The sequence below is a fragment of the Rhodnius prolixus genome, unplaced genomic scaffold (assembly GCF_049639745.1).
Source record: "Rhodnius prolixus isolate KJV_2025 unplaced genomic scaffold, Rpr scaffold_1, whole genome shotgun sequence".
Lineage (NCBI taxonomy): Eukaryota > Metazoa > Arthropoda > Insecta > Hemiptera > Reduviidae > Rhodnius > Rhodnius prolixus.
Window position 1 is genome coordinate 31,546,169 of NW_027411581.1, and position 27,869 is coordinate 31,574,037.

A 27,869-nucleotide genomic window follows, 5' to 3' on the forward strand; every position below is an offset into this window, starting at 1 on the left:
CAAGTGATCACATCATTGTCCGCATCCACTCTGCGATATGCAGTAGTATTCAGGGTGTTCACCGAGGAGAGGTCGAAACTTCGGGACATTCATTATGTCATTAAGATAATATTGTCAACAATATTACGTGTAAGTTCATAAATTAGGCATCGTGAACTCGGGAGCAATTCGAACAATTTTTGGAGCGATTTTAGGTAGGCACTTACCTACTGTATTTCTTACTTCTTGTTTTATTGATACTGTATTTTTTACTTCCATTTTATTAAATAATTGTTCAATACTAAAATGGTTACTTTTCTTTTTGTTCCTTTTCCAAAAATTGACATACGAATAAATTAACAATTTGATAATAAAAAGCTGCATTTACACCCCTCTGTTCGGGGCAGGGTTTTTTTAAAAACAAAAAAATCAAACATTCTTGAAGCTCAATAAATGCACAGCTTTTTTTGTAATTACAATTACTCAATTGAGTGACTCCTTGATTCACTAATCATTAAAAAATACAGTTAAAAATTTTAACAAAAATCATCGAGAACGAATTTTTTAGACATTAAAGTAAAAATTACATGGTTCACAAGAAACGTTTTGAGGCTCTATTTTAAGCCTTTTTATAGGAAATTTAATGCTCTTTCGTTTGGAATCAACAGATTTGTTACAGGATAAAAGATAGAAAAGTTATCGCCGTTTTTATGGTGGAATACGCGAATATCGACAGAAAAATTGAAAATGCAAATATCTTGGACACTAATAAGAATCGGGCCAAAGTGGATAGAATATTTTTTGTTGCATTTGAGCTGCTAACTCACCTCCCTCTCGACCTCTCCTCCGTGTACACCCTGTACATTACCCAGCTTAGGCTCAACTTACAGGGAACTCTCGCGATACGTATATATAGGACGTCTACCTATACTGCGATACATGCGTATCTACAGACGTTTACTCGTACTTATACTGCGATACGTGTTTCTGTTTCCATTCATTTAAAATTAACAATTTAAAAAATGGAAATATGAGGATGGAAATTTCGAAAACTAAGAAACTTTAGTTCTAAAGCTGTTATTGTGATGCTTTAGAGCATTTTCTTTTATTATTAATTAACATAATTACTTGTAAACAATAAGGAAATCAAATATCACCCTTCTTTTATCTATTCTTATATTACAAATTCTTAAATTTTCCCCAAAATATTGGACTATTCTACATATAAATTTATGTTTTGATAAAATTACAATTTTCGTGATCTATGACACATATAGGTCACATTCTCAGGCAAAGATTAGCATTCTACAATATTCTACCACTGTTTTTTTACATTACTTCTCGATCTAAAACAATAGATATAAGTGACTCTCCGAAATTTAAAAAAAAAAAATTACAATTATAATTAAGATAATTCCAGTATCTATTTTATTTACAACTAAATTTTTGAGATATTTCATTATTGGAGTTATGTTTCTCTCTAAAATCTTAAACAGATACTCAGAACTGCATGTACTCAATTTCTTGGTTACTTTTTTTGAAAACACCTTGTTTATAAAGATTTTTAATATATATTTTCATTTCCTCATCCTTTCCTAAAAAAATCAAATACATCAAAAAAATAATCAAATTGAAGTTTAAAACAGTAAGCAGAATAAAAGAAATGTACACACGTACCGTACTCTTCTCGTACCGGTAATAACTTATGTACAATTTTCCGTGCCAGCAGCTTAAATGTATCTTTTGACAAAATTTTATTTCTTTTGTAATAAGGCATTAAAAACTTTACTACTACGTCAGTAAATTCTTGCTTCATTTCAAAACGTGCATTTTTTTTATCTTGAGGTTTACTTTCATCACCAATTCCTGAAATCATTTGGTGTTGTAGATTCCTTAGTTCAGGTAGTTTATCTTCTTTTGTAGGTGATAATTTGACCTTTTTCCAATTAACACCACCATCATCATCGATAGCTTCCTTGGGGCTACTTCCAAACAAAAAAGCGTATTTTCTTTTCAATAATCTTGAGTTGTCAGTGACTTGAACTGAACATGAATCTTTTGATATATCCTCATTCAAATTATCTTTATTTTCAAACTTAATTTGGCTACCAGCTAATTTCTCATTTATTGTAAATTCTGACAAGTTCGTAGAAGTAGAGCCTTTAGAATCACTATCCGTAAAATTGTTTGGTATATTTTGGTTATCACTTTCATCATTAGTGTCATCAGTTTTTTTTGATAAAATTTCTTCATTTTTCTGACGAGAGGTTGATTCTAATTGATTATCAACTTCTTTAGCACTCTGTTTAATTAAGGTACTTACTTTAACAAAAGAGGACTGAGCTTTTTTATTAGAATTTTCAATATTGTTAATCAAAGACGATAATTTATTGTCTTCATCAATTACTTCAACTTGTCCATCACAATTTTTCAGACTCTTGTGTAACGTCACTGCTTTTGTACTTTTTTTTATTTCATCAAACTGTAAAAAATAATAATACATGAAGGATTTAACCCATAACTTTTAAAAATACAATGGCAAAATAACACTGATTAAAAACAAATGAATTTCCCCACTTATTAAAAGAAAACTTCTACCCATCCAGTTTTAATCGATCGGTTAAATTATAAATATAAATTTATAATTCATAAATTATATATAAACAAGTTAATCATAAATATAAAATGGATTTTTATCCACATTATTCACAAAAAGTTTCCAGTGAAATTTTTTGTTTCCAATTCAAGCGAATTAAGAAAATTCTCACTTTTAATGACATGACAGAAGATGGTGGTAAAAATTATTTTCGCTATCCTAATAAGTCCATAATTTCAGTTGAAGGTTTTAATTAGAAAGAATTTAAATTGTTTACCAAATGAGCGATTTTTCTTCTGTAGGCATTTATGAAGGTAGAAGAAGAAAATGCATTGTACTCTAAATTAAGAGCTATTTTTTCAATATTCTTTTCGCTCAAATTATTTTTTGTTGAGTCGCACATGATACTTTTATTTTTTACTAGAAGTTCCGAAATAAATTTTACAAAATCTTCTCTCACCTAAAAAATTCAAGAAAAAAATATTCATTTCTCGCAATGAGGCTCATAAAATTTCGTAAGTAAGCGTATAATTTGTCAGATACTAACTTTCAAGGTAAGACCATTAACTTTGGTTTTAGTACTGCCCGCAGCTATAACAATAGATTTTCTGTAATCGTCCTCAGCTTCGTGTTCCTCATTTTTTCTTAAGGAAAATTGTTTTTTAATTTCACTCATTAAATCAGGATCTTTTCTGTCATTTGGATGCTCTCCCCACATACCTTCAATGCTCTCGCAGTATTCATTTGTTTCTCTAAGAAAATAATAAATTTAATATATCCATTTTTTAATTATAAAAAAAAAATTTACTGTGTACTTTAATCAATTACAATAAATTAGTAATCTACAATCTGTAGTTAGTAAAATCTATATATACAACCTTCACTTAAATTTTATTCACATTTTTTGCGTTTTTCTCGAAATCTATAAAATATGAAGTCGAGGATATGCCCTTTATTCTAAGGGAAATATAGGAATTTATCTTTTATATAAAAAGAGGAAAAATTGTCAAAGTTGAATGTTTTTTAACTTTATGCTTCTTAGTGCATTTTTTGACGATCAACTCTTATACAACTTTCTTACCGGTCAGATTTACATTGAACAATTGCACTTACAGTTTTAGATTAGACAATTTACATTGAACATCTCAGTTGCTCTTTAGGAGGAAGTGAGTTTTGAGGATTTTTTAATTATTAATTCAATTTTGTGAATCTAATTATATGAGATCAACCTCACAACAAAACTTTCGATAAGTTGTATTGCCATTAATGATCAAATATGAATGGTTTACTACAAGAAAACCCCAATTTTTTTTACGTTTTAACACGGAGTTTTCCTAACAAGCTTATCCGCTTTGTAGTGATTTTATAAATTTATTAAATAATACTTTTGTAGTTGTTAACAAAGTAAAAAATAAAAATAAAAAATAAATGAAGTGCCATTAGCAAAGTCTAAAATCGTACTGGGGTAAGCAAAAAAAAATAATGTTCTTTTTCAAGTTGTAACGTAGACTCTCAATCGTAGGTTACCAACCTGTGATTGATACTTTCTTAATTAAACTTTAGTTTTAATGAAATGGTCTTTAACAATAATGAAAATTCTGATAGCTCAGACTCGTATTATCAAAAGTTTTACACCATAACCGTAGAATGGAATGAGATTTTGAAAATCTGCTCAACGTTTGTTTCAAAAATTCAAGAGTGGGGTCAGCACCACAGAAAGAAGATTCAGGTAGGCTTCAGTGGTAAAATCTTACTGAAATTGTTGAGTCTGCTCAAGCAAGAATATTCGTAAACTAACATTTGAACAGAGTCTCACACTTATCTAAACCCTTACTTTTACAATATTGGTAAATAACAATCTGATTAAAGCATCCCATGAATTTCTTTTACTTCAAATCACACAATTGTGAGAGAAAACATGTCCTGCAGATTTTTCGTAACTGAGAATTGCGCTGAATAAGTGCAGTATTCCCAGCGTGCGTCATTTATAAGCAGCTAGAATATTCACTGGGTGATCGCATCAACAACCTAATTGATAGGTGTCATGAAAAGTGAATCTTCGAGTCCAAATTGTTTCAATGGGAGTTATTGCCGTCATAAGAATTTTAGAAATGGTTTTGGAGCTCAGTCTTAGAAAACCTTGTAAAAAGAGTTCTTGAAGTTTTGGAATTACAATGAATCTAATCGCAAAGATTCATCCTAGAAGGCTAAATCGTTAAAAGTGGAATTTCAGCTTAGGCTCAGAAACACTCGTTTAAGAACTGGAATCTGATACATCACATAATGCATAACCTCATGCAACGAAACTGTCTCAGCATAAAATTCAAGAACTTAGAAGAATTTCTGGTCCCGCTATGCGTACAGCCTCAATGTGGGGTAACAGATGATTATCTGTCCGATCAATGGCTAATTTCCTCAGGGGAAGGCGAATCAACTAATTTGAATAAATCGCAGTTGAAGGGTAAGAATGTAAGGGTAAGGGTGTTTTCCACTAAGAAACATCAAATATCCTTATGGTTTGGGTCCACCGCCCTCAGACGTACCGAGAAGGCCTTTGTGGATACGAAGTTGGTCTAAGCATACTGAAAAGCTAGCAGAAATAGGAGGGAGGAAAATCCAAGTGCTAAACAGGTTAACTGGAACTAAATGGGGGTGTACACGGAACATGCTTAGCATGGCTTACTCAAGTTACGCCCGGCCTTGGAATAGGGAGAACGCTTTCGATAAAATCTGGAGAAACTTTCAAAACATGGTCTGAGGATCGGACAGATAATCATCTGTTACGCCAGATTGAGGCTGTATGCATGGCGAGGCCAGAAATTCTTCTAAGTTCTTGAATTTTATGCTGGGACAGTTTCGTTGCAAGAGGTATATATTGTCTGATGTATCTGATTCTAGTTCTTAAACATGTATCTGATTCCTGTTCTTGAACGGAGGGGAATTGCTTATCACAGCATCGGATGTGACAGTAAAACTTCTCAACCTAATGCAAAATAGAGCTCTGCGTATTATAATACTGGTGGACCACGCTCAACTCCTATCGCGGCCATGGAGATACAGACAACTTTGGAAAGTCTGGAGATGCATAGGGAAAGGCTAGCGATGAATATGCACGAAAGATTACAAAGATTGGAAATCAACTATTGGGAAAGTCATATTCGGTCGCAAAAAAGATTAAAAACACAGTATAGCTTTTCATACAAGGCTTAGGAATTGGTGGCACGTAGTTGGTTGGAGTTGGGTAATCGAGTTAACTTCTCCACCTAAAAACTTCACTTAAGAAACAATATACAAGATAAATGCGTACTAAGACTGACCACCAAGGTTAACAGGGCCACCACATCTGTGATGGCATTAAAAGCTGCTACCTGGAGACTATCGCCACCAGAATCTCATCACCCATATATATGCACAGATGGCTCGGCTTCTTCAGCAAATAGTAATGCAGTCGTAGGGGGTTTTTCCCTTATCAGTACAGTTTCTGAGCCGGTGGATAGCGTCGTGACCAACTTCGATGGGAAGGTCAGGGCCATCTTTCTTGCCCTCTCTTTGGTTAGCAACCGAATCGAAAACAAGCTAGTAATCCTGGGAGACTCTAAAGTTACAATCTCCGCACTAAATGGAGACTTTTACGAGATGAAACCTGATGTGATCAAATGCCTCAAAATAATTAGTAAAGCGGAGTCGAAAGGAAAAGAAATAATTTTTTAGTGGGTCCCCAGCCATTGTGGAGTGAACGGTTATGTGCGGGCAGACGCGTTAGCGGAAGGCCCAGTCGGTGAATCACCTGACGTTCCATTCTGTGAAAAGCATCACGTAAAGCCCCTATAAAACGATAGGAAATGAAAAAAAATTCCCAGACTGAGCAGGGAAACAATGGGAAGGTTTACTTAACCAGAACATACCATCTGACCTGAGGAGAGATGGGGCAGTTGCAGGTTTTCGATTGGCAACGGGGTATGATTACCTTCCTAAGCATTTGCATAGTATCGGGGTGTTTGACACTCCCATTTTCCCGCTAAGCAGGCAAGTCGAAATGGATGTCGAGCACCTTGAGAGGTGGTGTTCTGCTTTGGCTGATGCTCGGGAGTCGGCTAAAGATCCTGATCGATATAGCCGAGCAGCGATGCTTTATTGGTTGTGCGTGGTCTTGTGGCCGCAAGGAAAAAAAAAAATCTTACCGAAGATGGTTAACTTCAGTAGAATTGGCTACTTTTCTAGTAGCTTCTTATTTCTTAAAAATAGATAAAAAAAAATATCAGAAAGGTACTTTTTTTTCACTCACCCCAGTATAACATTATGATACGAATAAAACGTTCCTTCAACGAAAGGTTCAAATTTAAATGATTAAATATAGCAAATAGCAAATTCATGTCAAAGATAAGGAATTTCATTCAAATAATTGCGTACGTTCTATTTCCGTTTCTTCCACCACCATACAAATCAGAGGCACTGCTAAACGGTTCTTCAGCCGCTCCTGCATCAGTTAGGTGAAATTTTACATAATTTTGATGACTATGAAATTCTCTTATTGCCTCTTCAACTTTTTTCGCATTTAAACAAACGTCACACTTATTTTTGCAAGCAGGTTTTTCATCTCCAAAAAATTTGGCAAAACTCCAGTGCCTGCATCTGAAAATGATTAATTTTTTAAGCAACTTAAACAAAGTGAAAGTAAATTAAAATTACACTTAGCAATGCCTACACAAACTAGTTGTTATTTAATAATTCAACGGCGACAAGCTCACATTTCAGGAAGATCACCTCTATAGAATTGGAAAAGTATGCGGATAAAGAAAAATGTCCCACCATCGTTATGATCAGACTGCAAATACAATCTCAATTTAAGAGAAGTTTACAGCCATTTCCTAAAAAATCGCTATAAATTATTCTGCCGATTGAAGAGAAATTAATTGTTATATGTGTGATGGTAGAACATGAACGAAGTATCCTTCCTACTTCCATTGATTTTCGGTACACACATACCTAAAATTTTGATTTTATATATGCCTCAAAGCAAACATAAATTTATGCCATTTAAACTATCTTTGTGGGAAAATGCAAATATCAAATCTAAAAGATTCATACCTAGGAGATTCGCAGTAATCCACCATCAATTCAAAAGCCTTGTATGAAGATTTAGTAGTCAGTTTCTTTTCACTGCTACGAGCTTCAGCATGATCCTGTCTAATAACAAACTCCAAAGATTTTCTGGCTGATTTTGAATGATAAATTCGACAATAAGCTGGGTGTCCATCTCTACCAGCTCGTCCACTTTCTTGATAATAGGCGGGAATGCTACTGGGAATACCCCAATGAACCACAAATCTAATAAAAAATAATATAAAATTCATCGTTTTACCAAATTAATCACACTGTTTTGTAATTTATATATTAGCTGGCTCTACTTTCCACTCTTCCCTCTTATTATTCCACTTTCCCCTCATCGACTAGATCGATGAGATAAGAGGGGATGTAGTGAACTAGCTATCAACGACCTAGTCCTTGCTGAGCAAGTGTCTAGAAGCAAGTGTATGGAGTGCATGTAAGGTTCGCGTGCCGACCCAGAAGAAGAGAATAGCATGAAATAATTAGGGGTGCTAATGACCCCAGTAGTCAAATCAAATCAAAATTTTATTGTTTTTGAGTAATACAACTCAACACGAGTTAGGCAAAATATATAAAAAATTAACTAAATACAAATCTGTTCAATATATACAATACAAAAATAAATTAACCACATAATTTTAATATAATAAAAATTAAATCACTGTAAATAAAACTAAATAAAACATAAAAGTAATACCATGAAAGTCAAGAAAAACAAAATCAGTTTAATATAATATGACAATGTAATAATAAAATAAATATATGTTGATTGATGTAACACAGCTATCTCATCCTCAGAAAAATAAATAAACAAACGTTACAAAAAGATGAAAAACTGAAAAATACAAGTCTAAGCCAACAAACTAGATATAGAACTGGTACCAAGAATACTAAAATAATAACTAGACAAATACAAAATTAACTACTAACCCGTCCAAATTTATATTAACAGAGGGAGATTACTCATTTAATAGGAAACTTCTGAGTGCTGTGGCTGCACAGAAATAGTTATATATCAAGTTGGCCTGAACTAAGGACTCAATTAAAAGTGATGATTCAAATAAATTATTATGGCAGGACATATCCATGTTTAGGTTTTCTGCTAACTGAATTCTAAGTGGCGCAAAAGGTCGGCACTCAAACATAAAGTGAAAGAGTGAGTCAGGCTTAAAAAGCTTGCACAAAGTACAAATAACAGAAGAATCAAAAATATATTTAGTACCCTTAATGTAAATACTTGTTTTATTTAGATTTGCAAGTCTTAGCTGAATAATAATTCTGGACTTAGATAAATTATAATTAGTCTCCAAGTAAAATTCACCAAGACCAAATGTACTCAAGTTTCTGTAAACTGTATTATATTTAGAATCTATAACCCAAGCAATGTCATTACTTAAAAATCTATTCTTTAAGGCATCAGTTATATTTGATAAAGATCTCTTAATTATTACTGGGTCCAGCGATAAAAAAGTGTCAAGGTGGCCAATCGAGAATAGTTCCAATTTGAGTTGGGAAACCCAATTAGAAGATTTAGTGCTTGACAATGAGTCCAAGCTCAGAAGTATATCAAAGCAAATACGGGGCAATCTATTAGAGGGCATCTCAAGAAGTTTTATTAAAAAGGTTAACATTGATTTGACTATAGTCAGCTTAACTGGAAATATTGCACATTCTAAGCGGAGATAACTATTAGGAGTTGATCTCGGCAGATTAAATATTTGTTTTAAGAATTGCACCTGCACTGCCTCCAGATCGTCGGCATACCTATAAGCCCATATTTCGCATGCGTAGAGTAAAGAAGTCTTTACAACAGCATCTAACAACTTTCTGATGGGTTTGATGGAATTTGCTTTAGACGTTATTAGAATCTGCCTTACCCGATTTGTTGCTATTTTACCTTTTGATATGAAATGTTTGGATGCTTGATAGAATTTCCCAGTTAGACTGAAAGGAACACCTAAATAAGTGTATGTATTTACAATGTTTATTGGAGTATTATTTATACAAACTTGCTTAAATTTTTTGGGGCGTGTACTTTTTGAAAAATAGATAATTTTTGTTTTAGATGTATTAATTTTCAGGGAGTTTAAACAGCAGTATTCTTCAAGAATTAATAACTTTTCTTTTACGTCAATTATAGAAGTAGCAAGGATGACAATGTCGTCCGCGTAACATAACAAACAGAAATTATTGAAGTTAGCCAGTTTAATCGAAGTGGCACCTTTCTCCGTGAAAAATCTAGTCAAATCCGAAAGAAATAAGTTAAAAAGCAACGGTGAAAGAGGTTCGCCCTGAAGTATTCCTGCCGAAACTTGAATATCATCTGTTTGTCCATTCTCAGTTAGAATCCTTAGTCTAGCATTGTCATATAGTGATTTTATAACATTTGTTAGCTTTGAACCCACTCCTACTCTTAGAAGTTTTTCATATAATAATGAGTGAGAGACCGAATCAAAGGCAGATTTAAGATCTATAAATATTCCAAAGAGAGAGGTATTATTGAACAATTTGATATTAATTACTGAAGAAAGAGTAAAAAGATTGTCCTGACAACCTCTACCAGGTCTAAAACCTGCTTGCTCCTCAGGTATAATAGAATGTTGTTCTGTCCAATTATTCAATCTCTTAAGCAATATGGAGGTAAATATTTTTGGAACACTATTTAGGAGTGCTATCCCCCTGTAATTTGAGGGGTAATTGAGAGAACCTTTTTTATGTAACGTTTTTAAGTGTATTAGTGACCAAGATTTTGGGGTTCTCTCATTTAGTAAGACTGTATTAAAGACGTTCAGTAAATAATGATCCCAAGACGGTGGGAGATTTTTATAGAACTCAAATGGAACGTCATCTGGGCCAGGAGTTTTATTTAATTTACAATTTTTCAATGCTTGCTGCAATTCAACTAAAGAAATACTAGCTTCCAATTGTGGATTAGAATAAAATATTTTAGGTAAATCAACTATCTTCTTAGGGGGATAAGAATTATTATAATAAATTTCCCAAGTCTCTATATCTATTACTGGTTTTACTAACTTAATAGGAGAAGCTTCACGGACTGCCAACCAAAAATCTTTTGTGTTCTTTATGTTAGAAATTTTATCTATTCTAGCTTTATAATAATTTTTCTTTTTCAATTTGACTAAAATGCGATATTGTTTTTTCTGAGTTATATATTGATTTAAATTTTTTTTTTCAAAATTTGATTTTTTGCACAACTTTAAAATCTTAATTAAATTTCTTTTCAAGGAAAGACAATCGGCATCAAACCACAGATTACCCCTTCGAAAAGAAGGAATAGTTGGCACTTTTTTAATCATATTTAACAAGTCAGCGACATTTTTAATTGCTGAATTTATATTTAAATATAGATTTTCAGTATTTGAACTATGGTAATATAATAAATCTGTACTGGCCATAAAGTTACAATAATCTCGTTTCAAATGATCCACCCATCTGTACCTCAATTTAAGATTAGTCACACAAGAGGAAGCATTCATATATTCGCTTATTATATTTAAATTAATGGTACAACCCTGGTGGTCCAAAGAATAAAAGAGATTAATTATTTCAAAATTTTGGATCAAGGCCAAAGAATCATAGTTACACCAGATATGATCGACTATACTTGATCCCTGAGCAGAAATGAAAGTAAAATTTCCCGGGTTATCCAAGGGGGAGCGGCCATTTAAAACCACCATACCGTTGTCCTCCATGATTTCAATGAGCAATCTCCCTCTTCTATTAATAATTGTATCGGAGGATTTACGCAAGGGATAAAAAATTGTATTCTCAACAACATTTTCATCTATCAGATTTAGGTTTCCTATTCGGGAATTAAAGTCACCACCCAAGATAATAGGACAATTATATGTGTCCGATAAATCTTTCAGAATTTCAGTTAAAGTTTCTACATAAAGATCAAATATACTACCAGGCCTCCAATAAATTAAGGCAACTATAACTTTAGTGGTCCCATAGTTTAATTCTATTATTAAGATGTTGTTATCTTTGTAAACAATACTAGAACTAAATTTACAATTCTTATTAATTAATAACATGAGGCCACCACTAGCTCGACCTACAGATTTGGCTAAGATCAAAGTGTAGTATCACCCCAGTAGTCGATGCACCTTAAATATATATATGTTGTTACCTCCTTAACTGCTGGAGGAACTCTTCCATAACTACAACTGAAAGGCAATAATTTTTTTGTTACTTTGAAATCCGCCATAATTTCCTTAAGTTTAATTTTATGCAATGAAAATACTTTTCACCGGAAAACTATCTCTATCAACTTAGTACTAACAAATGTAAAAAAAATTACATCAGTAAGGGATGCTTCAAGTCAAAATAATGTATTGCAAAGAAATATAAGCGCAAAAAAAGAAATCGACATACTGAAACCCGCAGAAAAGAGTGTATTCTAAATAGTACCTAAAAGACAGTATAGCTTGGTACAAAGTATACTACAATATGCCGCTGAGGCGGACGTTAAATAAGTGTTTTAGGAAAAAGCTTCTAGCCACTGAGATGGATTAGTGGAGAAGGGTAGCTCGAAGGGTATGGTACGGATTAAGACTAGAGGATACCCGGGATAGAACCAGTTAGAAGTTAAAAGAAATATTTGATTAAGGAAAAACCTAAGTATTGTGGAACTCATAAAAAAATAAAAAAAATACCAGCATTACTTTATTCGTTTGCAATTGTATATCTCATTAACTAATACAAACCTTACAGACGATTTATCAACTCCCATCCCAAAACTAACTGTAGCTGAGATAACACGATATTTTCCAGATGACCAATCCTCTTGAACTTTTAATCTTTCTTTATCTTTGAGCCCTAAAAAAAATAAATTAAAAAATCAATTTATTAATCTGGAATAAATGAATAGTTAGTAAGTTCAATAAGATTTAAGTACAATAGATCTATATATAAAAAACAAAACAAATAATCTGTTTAAAATTTTTATGCATTATTGCACTTCATTCAAACAAATAATTCAGGCTATTACCAGCATGATATGATATTGTGGGCACTCCTTTATTAGATAAAACTCTAGCTACTTCTTCAGTAAGTCCTCTAGTTCGACAGTAAATTATACCACAACCACGATTCTTCTAAAACATTGTTAGCGGTGAAATAACAATGTATCTCCACATATGTTAATACACATTTACTTATTGAACAAAAATAGCCTAAAGATAAGGATTATTCCTTTCTAAAAAGTTTGCAACTTATTAGAGATTTAACTCTAAAGAATATATATTTAGTATCTGCGATTAAATCAGAAAAAAAAAAAGATCAATAACAAGTCTGTTGTACCTAACAAAAGAAATACATTAATTCTAGTCGTGATTCAAACCAACAATTCCTAAATATCATATCGAAAAGGAAAACTTACATAAAAGAGTAACTCTGGTAAACATAATAAAAAAGTTTTTTTCTAGATCTCCGGGCAGTAGTTATAAAGTATTCGAGGAAAAAGAAAAATATGGGAGCTCCCTGAATTTAAACTCGAGACTTCTGGCTCAGTTGTCCCACACCTGAGCTAATCTCTTCACTTCCTGGGTTTTGATTATTACTTTGATGAAAACTAATGTTTCAGGAAATTCCAAAAGTTACTATGATTTTAATGCACGACAAGTGTTCTTAAGTGGGAGTGTTGGTTGAAGGAAGGATTCCAATTAATTGCGCACATGAGTCATTACTGCTCAGTGCATCGCAGTAAAGGCAGGAAGTTACATCCTGGACACCTTGGTGAGGGGTAAAAAAATAATAAAGACCTAGGTTCAACATTGTTTCGAACTGTTCAGGATTCTTGGAGAATATGTAAAACATCCCATACCTTTAAGAGATTCACGGCGACGTATCCGAGACGAAGAAGACTGAATAATAATCGTTTTAGATCAGCTTCGTTTAGCCTTATTCATATGGGGCATATATTCCATCCACATCACAAAGCCGTTACTTATTAGAGATCTAAAATCAGTTTAATGCTAGCGTTCCCTATATCGTTCCTAGCCCTACGGAGCGATACTAAGCCCCCTTTTACTGTTCTACGATTCCATGGATGGTGTCCGTAAGAAGCAACCCAACTTTTCAATAGAACACGATTCTGCTATGCGGGTCAATCGTGGCACGCTCAAAAAAGTGGTGGAGGATAAGCACTTCACTTGGCTTACGGAAAGCAGCGGTCCAAGCGGTGCCAATCGGGTGTTTGATAGCTTTGTAAAGAAAATGATACATGCCATCTTGAAAAATTGTGTGGCACACGATCATAACATATTAAACAACTCCATTGAAGGCAAACCAATCGCTTTTACACGGAGGAATTATGTTGGCAGCTCATCGTCTAATAATGGTTGAACGCCAACGACAAAGGCATTGTTTAAAATGATAAGCAATTGTTAATAAGAAACGAAAAAAAAAATCCAATCAAAACTTCGAAACATAACCCTCACTTGGTTTCCTCTCCACCAGCTCACGAAACAAGATTTTGGTTGCCTTCCCGAAATGAGATGGCCAAGACCATTTACAGAGATGGGACACCCTGGTTTATTCTATAAATTGTAGTAATTCCTCCACAATTTAACTTATTAACTACATTAACACTGTACAAAACACAATAAAGTCTTTCTTCACACTATGGTTCTTAACGGTAGGGTTGCACTAAACTTTACAACGTACAATGCACCCAGTATTTACAACCCGAAATCCTCCGTCGAACCATAAATCTCCGTTCTACGACAATGCAATTTTTTAATGTTTAAACCAACTTTGTCGCGAATCGGAAGGCCTCTCAAGAGACTTGTCAGTGTTTTCCCTTTCTTTTTTCGCTCCTCTGCGTTCGGTAAGGAAAATAATGAAAAGGAAATTCCCTTAGGTTAAAGAAAACAACTAAAGGGATCATTTAACTGCTATTTAAAATCTGGATGGTTAGATAATAGTTTAGAATAATTAGAAAAAAATAATTAGAAAATTATAATTGATAATTTACTTATTAACAGTTGAACTTACCTCTTCAACATTTGATTCATCTACGCTGAGAATATCTTCAATGAAATCCTTCAAATGATTGTAAGAATCTTTTAACAAATCTTCAAAAATTACATCATAAAAGAGATTAGAACGAAAACAGGAAGTTTTGAAAGAAGCAACGGGTGTTTTCAACTTCAGTTGTTTGTAAATATCATCGGTTACCTGAATTAGAAGTATCGTTTAAAACAAAATTTAAATCAATTTTTTGAGCTAATTTAGGAATAGATGGAATAGACCAATAATAATTCGTCAATTGTTATAAACGCTTTAATAGCTTACTTCTTTACTAGCTGTAGCAGTTAAAGCTATCCAAGGTACATTAGGGAAAACTGAACGAAGCTGTCCTAATTTAAGATAATCAGGCCTAAAGTCATGGCCCCACTGGCTTACACAATGAGCTTCATCAACAACCACATAAGAGATTTTATTCTTTTTGTACAAACTAAAAAATATGTTCTGAAAAGTAAGAAAATATAAAATTTTAGTTTTTTTTCAACTTTCATTTACCCTTCCTAAGACCTGCATGAGGGTTCATGCAGATATTCAGTTATGAATTTTCAGCGGATGAACTCATTTTGAGCTTCAAAAAAAAGTTTTCCTATTTGTTTGTGTTAAGTCAGTGAAACTCAAAATATATAAATCGTCCAGTTCGAGTTCACTTTATTTATTTATGTACTAATCTTAATTTAATTAAGATTAAATTTAATTTTTAAGTTTCTTTGATACCTAAGCAAGGAAAATTAATTCTAAGTCCAATCTTGGAGAGAAGAATGTTAGGCATCCGTCTAAAGTATGTAATTTTATAGTAGGGATGTTTTTATCACTTATAAAACATTAGTAAGTACTGAATTTGATGTGAAAACCCTAATTTTATGAAAGAAAAATGTATAAAAGAAATCCAGCTGATTTATAAATTTTGGTAGTAACTATTCAAATAGAAGGCTACACATTTTGTTTGAAACATTTTTCCGAGGCAATTTATTTTTGGATTGTCGAAGGAATTAGTTCGGTTATTAGAGCCACAAACATTACTAAGGCTCAATAAGTTTCAAATATTTGAAGAAAGTCGCTTTGAATTTTTTACAAAAGTCGCTAGTGTGAATCTGGAACTTTTTAAGGAAAGCTCTTAAACGCCATTCTCCCCTTAAACACCCTTTTATATTATAGTGAAATTAACTGAATTAAAAAGACGTTGGTGTCTTTTGCGTTACATAAAATACTGCTTTTGGAGGTAATTTATCCTATTATGATCAACTTTATTATTAATTAATATAATCAAGTTAAGGAAATTAACATTCATTTTTTAATCAATTTTTTTTTTTTTTATTTAACAAGAAAATTTATGTTAAAACGAATCGTATTAAGAGAAAGTCACACGAACGTTCACACCAGACTTTTTAGAGAATCTTTTTTTGGACAATAAACCACATTTATTAGTGAACACGGTTAAAACATGTTAGTTTAATATCTTGGCCAGAGTTTTATATCCTTAGAATCTCTGCAGCGATAAATGTAAAATGTATAAATACAAGAACGTTTTTTAGATTTAATATTCGAACCTTAAAAGCTGGTGTTGCAGCTTGTTCTGGAGTAATGTACAATAATTGAGTACTTGGTTGGGTACAGTTAATATCATTGATGACTCGTTGTCTTTCTGTCGCCGACATTTTAGAATTTATAGTTTCAGCTTTGATTTTTAATTTTCTCAAACTATCTACTTGGTCCTGCGAAAAAAAAAAAAAAAATCAAAAAGTCAATTTTTTTTAAATGAACTTAGCGCATCAAATTGAATTACAAAGACGTTGATGTCTTTTGCGTTACAAAAAATACTGATTTTGGAGGTAGTTTATCCTATAATTATTTTTATTATTAATTAATATAATCAATAATCCTCATATGGATGTTGAGGGTGTCCTCAGCTGAACATGACAAAATCGTTGGTACGCATTACATTAACGTACTACTTTTACAATTAACAATGATCAATCCTCAGGCACCATTAAGTGCTCACATCAACTTCCATAGTGGAAGAGAATATTATCCGTTATAATGTCACAAGTCCTTTCCTTATTCTGGATAAAGCTTTTATATTTTTCTAAATATAATATTATTTGCAGCCTGTGAAACCGCAAGTACTTCTTAATTTTTTAAATACTGTCGTCTGGCTGATTGTTACATCAAATTCACATTGGGCTCTTCATAAGTTGCATTTCAATAGGTTGCTGAATGAATTTCACTGTAACAATTTTTAGATAAGCACGTACTTGGATATTTGAGGTTTTTATCCAAAATTTAACAGACAGAATTATAATTGATGTCTAATATTTATAAAAATTAACCACGTTAACAGTTGTGGAGGAATGATCCATTTATTTAAATATTTAAGAACAATCAAATCTATTTTTCAGAACAGTCATTTAAATTTCATGAAAGAAAGCGCTTAAAACAGGATGGCTAAAATTAGTTTTGATCCTTCAAGGATCTTAGAGGTTACGGTCAGTTACCTTTATCAGAGCTAGAAGTGGAGAAAATACAATAGCAATTTTATTTTTATGTAATAGTGATGGAAGTTGAAAGCACAACGATTTACCAGCACTGGTTGGCATTGATACAAATACATCTTGTTTTCCTGAGGAAAAAAAAACAAACAAACAAAAATTAATTTCTGAGCTAATAACGCCTTCAAAAAGTATACAACTGAATTAAAACATTTCTGAAAGGCCTAGCAATATCAAGAAGAACATTACATCATTACACATTCTATATAATAAACATATTATATTAAAATAAATTATTTAATTAATTAAAAACAGAGGAAAACTTATTTCTACAAAATACTTTGTGAGTTGCCTAAGTAGAACGGACTACAACTGAATACTTAATATCATCTAGCTGTTTGAGCGAAAATAAGTTATTTATGACTTTATTCAACCTAGCACGCATATTTCTTGAATCCCTGACCGGTTACGGACTTGCATCCAACATCAAAGCTAGATTAAGATCAGAAATTAAATGACATCTTAAGGCTATCAGTTGCCTCGTCCGCTAAACTGAAAGTGTCGAAAAGCGTCACAAAAAAATTGTTGTTGTGAACCTTCGAACATATAGTCAATTCAATATTAAAATATCATTTGATAGAGGTATGAGTATGTTCTCTAGTTGTTTGGCTCAATTATATCCAACCAAAGTTTTCACAATTTTTAAAGCAACTCCAGTTCTTCCTCAGTAATGTGAAGTTTTACCACTTGCAATAGGACCAAACTTTTTTAATGCTGGATATTTTTGTTTTTCACAAAGGTATAAATATCCCCAGAAGAGGTTTCTGAATTTTAAATCCATTTATTAATCATTTCAGCAGAATGATGACTTTGAATCTAATAGACGATACCATTGAAGAAGTTTGAGGAATAGAAACCTTTTTTTATGTGGTATGATGTGCCCTTGATCGGCTCCGATTTATCTGCATTCCAAACTCTTACAAAAGCGCTTGTTTCTTTTCAGCAGATTTAACCGGGTTCATACTGCGACAATTAACAATTAAACGCAGCTTCAAAGAATTAGGATCCCCAAGAATAAAAAGTAGATGGTTCGCAAAAGGAAAAGTTTAAAAATATTAATGTCCAAAAATTGAGATAATAGATTACGGATTAAATAAACTCTCTCTAGGTTATTATTATATTAAACTTAAATATATTATTCACTAAATCATTTAAATTCAGGTGCATAATTCTTACAAATTAAACTGATCTTAAGCATTCATAAAAAGAAAACATTTTCTTTCTGACTTTTTTTGCATTTCACTTTTCTTAAGCAAGAAAAAACATGTTAAATAATGTTTTATGCTCAAACGAAAAATCAGTTTACAGCGAGCAGTTTCCTCATTTTCTTACAAACACACGACTGTTAAAGAATTAACGAGAGGAAATCACTGAATGAGCGGTAAAGGGAATTGTTACGTAAAGAAGACAATGAAATATTAGACTTGTATAACTATAGGGCGACCATTGAAAAGATGGAGATGAAAAAAAAAAATTGTGAAGACTGAACAGGCATGTTGCCTAATCCCTGAAGTGTTGAAGAAGAAAAGGAAGATAACTCTTTTCTGCGCCAACAAAGCAGAAAACTTCCGAGACTTCGCCCTCGAGAGCCAGCATCATTGTAGGCATCGACGTTTTCATCCTATATTCCAAGAACATATACATTTTTAGTTTATTGGACGTTTACAAAATATTATTTTTAAATGCGACTTGAGACACAGTATCTGTTTGGTTCTTAGATACCGAAGCAGAGTAGGTCCGGATCAAATAATTCATTCCATGCTTTCCACAAAAGAATGAATCGAAACTATTCTAAATTAACTTATATATTCCTATATTTATCGCTAAAATCTAATAACAATTTTGTTAAATTTGATTAATCATTTGACCTTTATTTTAAAAGACCACAATGTAATTTATCATTCCTAAATGTGGCAATTTTTTATTCTAAAAAATTCCCAATAACCATTGTAAAATACAAACCAATGCTCATTTTGGATCATAATTTGGAGTAATTATTTTGGTGTTTCTTATGCTTAATTGTGATGTAAATAATGAGGAGTCTCATACTTTTCATTTTCAATCAAATTAATCACCAAACAAGTGTAAATTTTGATGACATCCAATTTAGAATCAAAAATCCTTAACATTGCTAACCTTGATTAAGATTAGCAAGATTTACTAATCAAATCATAAGTGAAATAGAAGACAAAACTATTTCTCTTTAAATTCTAACACTTATATCCTTAACTTTAGATTGGCTATACAAAAGTTACTCTTTTTTTTTATTTTCAAGAACTTTAAAATTAAAAAGTTTGAACTTACTTTTAGCAATTGTCTCAGTAGCTCTCTGCTGTAGTTCACTTTTAAAGGAGTCATGACCAAATCGTTTTTTTAAAATTAAAAATATATCTTCATCTGACATCAAGTTTTCTTTACTGCTTCTGCTGATATAGGCGGTAATGTCTCCATTCATGGTCATCACTTACGGCAAAACAATGTCACAAAACTGCACAAAACTCACAATTGACGTACTTAGTTGATCACTTGCTTGTACTTTACCACGGAGATGTGAAATCCAGCGGCAAACAAACTCTGGTCTGGAAGGACAGCTGCTATAAGATAACCTTCCGGAACGGACATTTTGTAGGTTTATAAACAAGCAGATCATGACAATATCGGGAATCCATTTCTTGCCCTTATTACTATTTATTTTATTCCCATTCACATTTTTGGGCACGTAAGTTAAAAAAATCTTTTTCTATAAGTTTATTAACGTTCTTTATTGTATTTTGTCATCTGTAGTAAAATAATTGCTGTTCTAATTGATCTAAATTTTTATTTAAGTGAGTTGCTTCAACACACTAGGAAGGATTAATTTAGATAGAATGAAAAACAATAATAACATACTTTATTGTTCCTTTAATAGCGTTTAATAATACCATAAAACTAAATCACAGTAATCTTAATGTTTAAAATAGTTATTTTGCTTTCTGGGCGTCAAAACAAGAAACAAATAGCTCGAAAGTTTTTCATTTCTCATCTTCAGTAAATACATCAGTTTTAGGTACTGCATAAAATGTTATAAACTTAATAATTGAAATATTTCTAGAACACTATCTAAAGTAGCTTCAATGAAACATTCCATTTCTTTTAGTATATATTATATTTTGACCGTTAAACACATTATTTTACGCCTTGCTACTTATCCATTAGCATATCCATTGGCTTGATTTCAGAGGCTCATTCAGCGTTCTCAAATGATGTGATGGCCTATTTCATTTACATATTCTTCGATTATATACAAACATCGCTGTTGTGTGTCAGACTTAAATAGGCTGTTTCAAAATTCGGAAAACAATGAAGATAAACATATTTAAAAACTCACATACAAAATGAATAAAATTTCCCAATTTGCAATTATTTAAATCAACAAGAACTAAAGTATTTATTTTGCGAGCCTATAAATTCAAGAAAGTTGACTGATTCCATTGTTTGTAACATTGCAATGAAATTATATTAAAACTATGTTCATGAAATGTATTACAGGTATATTGCTGCAGTACTTCAAGGACATGTTGAGCCTAATTTTCCTTATATAAGTGATGCTGCTACATATTCGCCTGAAAGTTGTGTTTTTGGACAATTTATTAATATCGGTGCTGTGTTATGTAGGTGTCACTTCTCCCTTCTTTTTTTTATTCTTGTTATTATAAATAGATCTTAATTCCGCCCAGATTAGTTGTAGGTGATAGTTTAATAATTATTACCTGTTGGTTACAAATTTAAAATTTTAATTGTAATTAAAAAAATAGTAGGTTTTGCATTAAATGGTTTTATTTGAAAAACTCTCGAGTTTTAGAATACTTAGTTTGCTGTCATCCACGCAAGTCTATCTAGATAATATTTATCAGGTTCTGTTTCAAAATCTAATAACTTCCATCTATTGTAGGATTTTAGACACTGATAGGATAGAAAACGATTTCGCGTCGCCTTCAGCTCTATAAATAGTGCTCTGTTAGAGCAAAAGGCTAAGAGCCGTGAACTTCTCGTTACCATAGCCTTAATGGGTTGACATAAATTTTTATTATTCGCGCCTTCTAGGTCCATAAACTTCTCTAGAGCTATTTCCTTGCTAATTTTAAGAATGTAAATGTGTGTCTGTATAATGCATGGCTAGCATTTTCGCAGGGTCGCCATTTAAACTAGTCAACTCCCACTCGACGCCATTGCCCCGTTGTCACAGCAAACCGCGGTACCTACCTCACCCAGCGAGGAGGTGGAAGTTGGTTTGAGGGTTTCTTGGATGTTCTGCCATGACAGAGACGTATTATTCACTCTGATCTATCCTTCTTGTGGTTCTTTTTAGTTTTTTATCTTAAAAGAAGTGCTGTTTACGTTTTGTATTTTGCTTTTAATTGCCAAAACAAATCCACGCCCAAGTTGTAAAAAAAATCGTCCACGTGGTTTGAACAACGCAAATTAATGCGTTTATGGCAGACACCAACCTTTGCTTGAATGTATAGTTTCGTAGTTTCTGCACCACTAAATTTTGCCAAGTTATCCGGCTACTTGGTATTCATCAGCGTAATTCGATGTGTCTAGCAACTTCCTAGTTTCGCCTGTCTTGTTTTCTTCCTTTACTTTACTGTTTGCCAAGGGATATTTCTTACCGCTCTTGACCTGGAGGACATTTAGTAGCAATTCTTGGTTTATTGAGTATTTCGTCTTAGTTTCAGAAGCCCTGAAATGTCCGCGTAACAACGTGTTATCGTGTCACCAGCAATCTTACTTTAAGTGCTTAAGGCTTAAATTAGGGTAAACAGTTGAAATAAGTTTAATTTTAATGATAAATGCTATACATAAACATATTAATATTCATATAATTTTAAAATATTCATTTATTTTCTGGTATTTGCTTTCAGTGTGCATCCTCATTTATGTTCGTTATTGTGAGATTTGTCAGTATTATGAACTCTATTCTATTTCTAATCGAGTAATTCAGCTGAATAAACTCGGATTGTGGCTTGGAATATTCTCATGTCTAGGATTAAGTATAGTTGCTAATTTTCAAGAAACAAATGTTAAATATGTACATTATTTTGGTGCTACTTTGTGCTTCGGCCTTGGTACTGCTTACTTTTGGATCCAGGTATACTTTTCTTTTATTTATTATTAAAAATGCTTATAATTTTTTTTTTTTTTTAATTCTGTGATTTGTTACAGGCTATGTGTTCGTATCACATGCATTCATTAGCTAACAGCCTGATGGTTGCGCATTTTAGAGTGGGTCTAGCAATGGTGTGCACAGTATTTTTTTTTATTGCAGCCGTCGCAGGTTTATTATCTCATCTAGAATTTCATGGTATTGTTAGCTTTAATATTTTACTTTAACTACAGAATTTTATTTACTTTCTCTTACCAAAATCTTACTCTCAAATTTTCCCAATGAGTTTTCACCAAAGTACAAATTCATAGGTCAAAATTTAAAAAGTAGTTTTTTGAAATCATTCCAGTCTTCAAAGAGTAAAAAAAACGTTTCTGTGTAAAATTACTTTAGCAACCAGTAATGCATAAATAAAGAATAGGGGAGGGATTAGCTATGTGGTTAGCGTACTCGATTCCCACGCGGAGGTCCCGGGTTCGAATCCAGCTGCTAACCCTTAGATTTTCTCTTCCTAGGAGCTTCTTACAGCTCACTGTCCGGTGATGGACAGTGTTGTCTGTAACGAGAGAACACTGTCCGGAGGCCGGCAGTGCACTGAAAAAAGCTCCAAGCGCTAAAAAACCTCAGCTGTTGATGCGCTAAAAAAAAAAAAAAAAATTCTACAATCTGTAAAAGGATTAAATTTAAAAAATTCTGAATTCAAACCCTCATTATTCTTTGGGTTATTCTTGCTCCCAATTCTCACAGTTACAAGTGACTAGATATTCTTGAGTTTATCAGCTAATTCGAAATTTATCGACAATTTACAGTAGCAATATTATAGATGGTCTTAGTTCTTAATTTTTTTTTATTCTATAGTTTTATAATTTGTTATTGATAGGAGAAACGCCTGCAAAATGGTATCCTAAAGACGGCGGTTGGGAGTTGCATGTAATTAGTACAGCTTCTGAGTGGGTCGTAGCAATCTGCTTTTGCTTCTACATTCTTACATTCTATTCCGAGTTCAGCCTTATCTCGTTTTCGCATCCACAGGTAAACTTTGCTTATTCTGTTCAAAAGTTTTTTTTTAGATAAATAATCGTTAAGTTTATATACACCGCTTACTTTGCTATTTTAGTTACCAGTGGAAAAAATAATTGTAAATTTTGATATTTGGTATTAAAAAAATGTCCAAAACTTTGTATAAATAGGGTTGGATAGTTTTGTCCTAAAAAATAGTAAATTTGCAATAAATACATATTTAACTTAAGAAAGGGGCAAAATAAATATTTGATTGTAAAAAATATCAATTACAGTAAAATGTAAAATCTTCTTACGTTAAGATAATTAACTATGAAAACTTTAAATAGTCGTAGATGCGCCATGAAAAAAAAAAGTAGTAACATAAATAGTATTAGGTTACTAAAAGAGTCAGACCTTAAATTTCGCGGAGAAGGTTTTTGACGGCGTTAGTTGAGGTCTCCTGAAAAAAACCATAATTAATTTCGGGTATCGCCGATGATACGCTTAATTACCAGTGATTATTCTGCCCCTTTATTTCTGGGATGAAGGGCAACAATGGTACCTGAAAGAGCATCGACAAAGTTTTTTTAAAATACCTCTGCAGGTGCCTGAAAAATCTGGTGTAAGTAGGGACATTTTAAAGGGACACATTTTGAATAGTTTTGCAAAAAAAAGAAAAAAAAAAGTTTACTTTTTACTATGATTACTATTTCGAATTTAATAATCTTATTTTGATTAAGCAGCTAAGAGACATTTATAAAGTATATAATTTGAAAGTTGGAATTCATAATTATTTTTAATTATCCTTATTTTGATTATGAAACTTTGTAAATGAACCTTTTAACTAAAGTGTGTTTATATTCAACTTCACTAATCAGAAAAATTCATTTAATGTTTAGATATTCGTTAACACTAATCACATCCTGCTTAATGCACGTGAAGATTTAGGAAGCTGATCTAATCTTATTTCAAAATCTGGAATGGAGGTTCAAAAAATTCTAAAGGAAAGTTGCTCAGAGAACAGATTACACGTAGATTGTTACTCCGATGATGTAACTGACATCAAAATAAAGTTAATAACTTTATCTTTGTCACTATTAATGGCAGCAGTATTACAAGCCATCAGCTCTCTTGGAAGTGTACTTCAAGGCGTGTTTCAAATGTTCCATTGGAATGTCGAATCTTAGAACAAAAAATAAACTGATTTTTTTTTATATTCTCTGACTCATAGAATGAGAAATTTATTTGTGATTTTATATGACTGATTAGCTAGCCAAAAATCCATTATGGTAACATCTTAAGTTTGAAAAACGAAGTGCCATTCGTACTTCACTTTCGTGTTAGATGTAGAAAATAAAACATAATCTAGATTGCTTGGATCTTCAAAAAATTTATGTTGTACGCAAAACTGTGAAAACTTTAAAAATGGTTAGGCTGATGAAAACATCTGTGTGATTAATACTTTAAAAATTAGAAGTGCTTTGTTGGTAAATTAGAGAGTGAAATATGTAGCTACATCGACACAAATACTGCTCTCTAGATTAATGAAGTAGAGGAGAATGTTCTGTATCTATGAAGGCTGATTAGATATAGTTTTAGACATTCATAGGGATGTAAGCTGGAAAGCAAGCTTTGTCCTGGGTGTCCATTATACTTAAACAGCACTTAACATCAGTTGCGGTAGTGTATCTTTGCGTCAACACCACAACCATATCTGGTAAATTAGGCTTCTTTCTCTCAACCATAACACATTGCAAGTGTTCTTTCAGCAGTCTTCGTAACTGCTAGACGTTGCCGAAGCATTCAGAACTGAACATGACCCAGCAGATCGATTAGGTCTGTTTAAATCTTTCATCATTATTACTGAGTAGGTTAAGTAAATCAAACGAATTATTAATCACAATGAAAAGTAGATTTATTTCAACAATCGAAAAATTATCCAAACTCAATTATAACTGCTCAAAAGCATACCCTTCACTTTTGTCGGAAAATTTCCCTCTTGATAATAGCAAAAGAATTCTCCCCAAAAAAAGATAGCGCAATGACACATGAATTAAGTCCTCAGTATTCGAAGATTTTAAATTTCAGATTCTCCCTCTTCCAGCTTACAGTTCAATCTTACACTCATTACCGCTTTCAGGGTAGTGAAAACAAAATAAATGTAAACAATATAAATTAGAAATAGGCGAAAACGGGACACTTGGAGTTTTTTCTCCAAATATAGCAGCTGGTTTTGAAAGGGCTTTGTTCTAGTTTCTTATTTCGATTAGTAAACTTGATAACCGGAAAAAATATTTTTGGATTATAAGATTAAATATGTATATAGAATAGGATGCTCCTAAGTATTTCTTGAGACTTTCAATTATATTTATATTTTTTTATTTAATACCTTTACAAGACATTAAAATTAATTCGCTCAGATCATGGTCGCATTAAAATCATAAATATTACCACATAATCAGGATTTTCCACTGAATAAACTCTTGAAACTCTTTATGAAATAATAGCTTTAAATTATATTATTCAGAACTGCATTATTAATACTTTTAGTCTTTTAAACTTTTATTTTTTACTTTTCTTTGCGTAAGATGAAAAAAAAAAAAACCGATCTTATAACTGGTGCAAAGAAGACAGCTTTAATCTAATCCTTCCTATAAATCTCAGGTCTTTATTTCTGTTAAACTGTACTCGAAAGTTGTTTCAGTAATGTTTCCGTAAATAAGAAAAAATAAAAGATTTTCCATAAATCTGTAAATAGAAAACGATGTTGCCTTGGTTTATAAAATATTAATTTTAAAATCAAATATTTGCTGTATTGTGAGAACACCCATTTATTATAAATTGTTCCTAGATGTATATGTTTTTAAATAAGTCAACTTAACTAGTCTGTGATATACATAGATCAAGTTTATAAAAAATATAATTTATTTTTTTCGTGTTCAGTAAAATTTAATTTCATATTAACTAGGTGCCTGAAAATTTTCATATTTCTTCAGCAATGCCTTAACGTTATTTTATTTGAACATTTCTTCAGTAACTGAAAATATTTTAACTCCTCTTAAAATGTTAATATAGTTTGGCAAAAATAAGTTGTAATTACGTCAAAATTTGTACTTGAAAAAGTAAATTCGAAATGTCAGTAAATATATTATTATTTGTATATTTTGTTATGCCTTCAAAATTATGTAAACATAGCGATCATGAAAAGATGCAAAATAACTAACTTCTATGTAAGTATGACTGTATTACTTAGTTTCATTATGTACTTTTAGCCTTACTTTAAGTGGTTTGTTAAAAACAGAATTTCAAGATATAAGCTTTCTTCATAAGTAAGGCTGTAAGAGACCTTTGGATACTCATGGACCTTTGGAAACATACCCCTTCTGCTTCCTTGAAGATGAAAAAATGGAAATGGTAATCTCTTTATAGAATAGAATAAATAGAAAGTGGGAAGCAAGGTACACTGTCGCCCTTAAGGATCTAACTATTAAAACCATTCTACACACCAATATTCTCTAAGACGAATTACCTGAAGAGCCAAGCTTTTTTAAATCTCTCGTTAGCCTCATTTAAAATACTTAATAAATGCCGCCTCGAAGTAACACCGAAAAGAGGACTAAAACGCGACACCATCAACAAAATGTAGGTTGGGCGTTTTAAATGAATATCTTAACAACGTTTTCAAATAAAATCATTGGAATATTTCTACTTTCTCGTTGACATGAAGACCCTGGCAAGCATAGGACATTAATGATGTCATACCTTCCTTTAACACACTATAAATGGCAGAAATTGGTATGTGCTTATTTTTGATAAAATTTTGCAAAATACTGCTACAGCAGAGGGTCATCAGTGTAATAATAGTAATTTGGTTACAGTTTCCTAATCCAACGCCACTACCCAGATAATCCCAAAGTTATTTAATTAAGAGTAAAAAGAAGTAGACTTAACATACAAACCTCTCGTAATATTAAAGAATATCGATTTTCCTTCTCTACTCCAAACCTGAGTTTTGTCATTGTGGATTCCGTAATTAATCACGAATTTATTCGATAAACTATATGAACTATTCGACATACGTGATAGAACTATAAAACCTATTGTTCTATCACGCTGCAAAGATTGATCAGTGACCCTCTGGTAAATTTAAGCTCAAAGCTACAGGTTTTTAATGCTGTCTTGCGGTCCATTCTTTGTTATGGCGCACAGGTATGGGGTTCAGACGAATTTGAGAGCGTTGAAAGGGTTCTTTGTTTTTTTGTTAGGAAGTTGTTCCAGCTTCCTAAGTATTCTCCTTCGTATATTTTACACTTGGAGACGGGACTTAACCCTCTTTTTGTACATACCTTTGAACTTCATGCCCGGTACATAGGAAAAGTTCTGAGTATGGACCTTCATAGATATCCCCGGATAGTTGCTGAGGAAGTTATGAAAGAAG

General features: G+C 32.3%; 2 protein-coding genes across 2 annotated transcripts; one reads left to right on the forward strand and one right to left on the reverse strand.

The window, feature by feature from the left end:
• Positions 1-1,037: 1,037 nt before the first annotated feature.
• Positions 1,038-19,744, reverse strand: LOC141458711 (ATP-dependent DNA helicase Q5-like). Its single transcript, XM_074137057.1, has 13 exons — positions 19,588-19,744; positions 17,230-17,354; positions 16,285-16,449; positions 15,005-15,181; positions 14,705-14,887; positions 12,699-12,804; positions 12,415-12,526; positions 7,664-7,903; positions 6,986-7,207; positions 3,123-3,327; positions 2,853-3,035; positions 1,657-2,461; positions 1,038-1,574 (listed from the first exon to the last, which is right to left on the reverse strand). The coding sequence occupies exons 1-13, from the start codon at positions 19,742-19,744 to the stop codon at positions 1,480-1,482; spliced, it is 2,775 nt and encodes a 924-aa protein (XP_073993158.1). The 3' UTR covers positions 1,038-1,479.
• A 121-nt stretch (positions 19,745-19,865) lies between these two features.
• Positions 19,866-26,238, forward strand: LOC141458885 (DNA damage-regulated autophagy modulator protein 2). The gene is made up of 6 exons (XM_074137439.1): positions 19,866-20,002; positions 20,812-20,933; positions 22,188-22,414; positions 22,489-22,627; positions 23,310-23,461; positions 24,331-26,238. The coding sequence occupies exons 1-6, from the start codon at positions 19,932-19,934 to the stop codon at positions 24,385-24,387; spliced, it is 768 nt and encodes a 255-aa protein (XP_073993540.1). The 5' UTR covers positions 19,866-19,931; the 3' UTR covers positions 24,388-26,238.
• Positions 26,239-27,869: the final 1,631 nt, after the last annotated feature.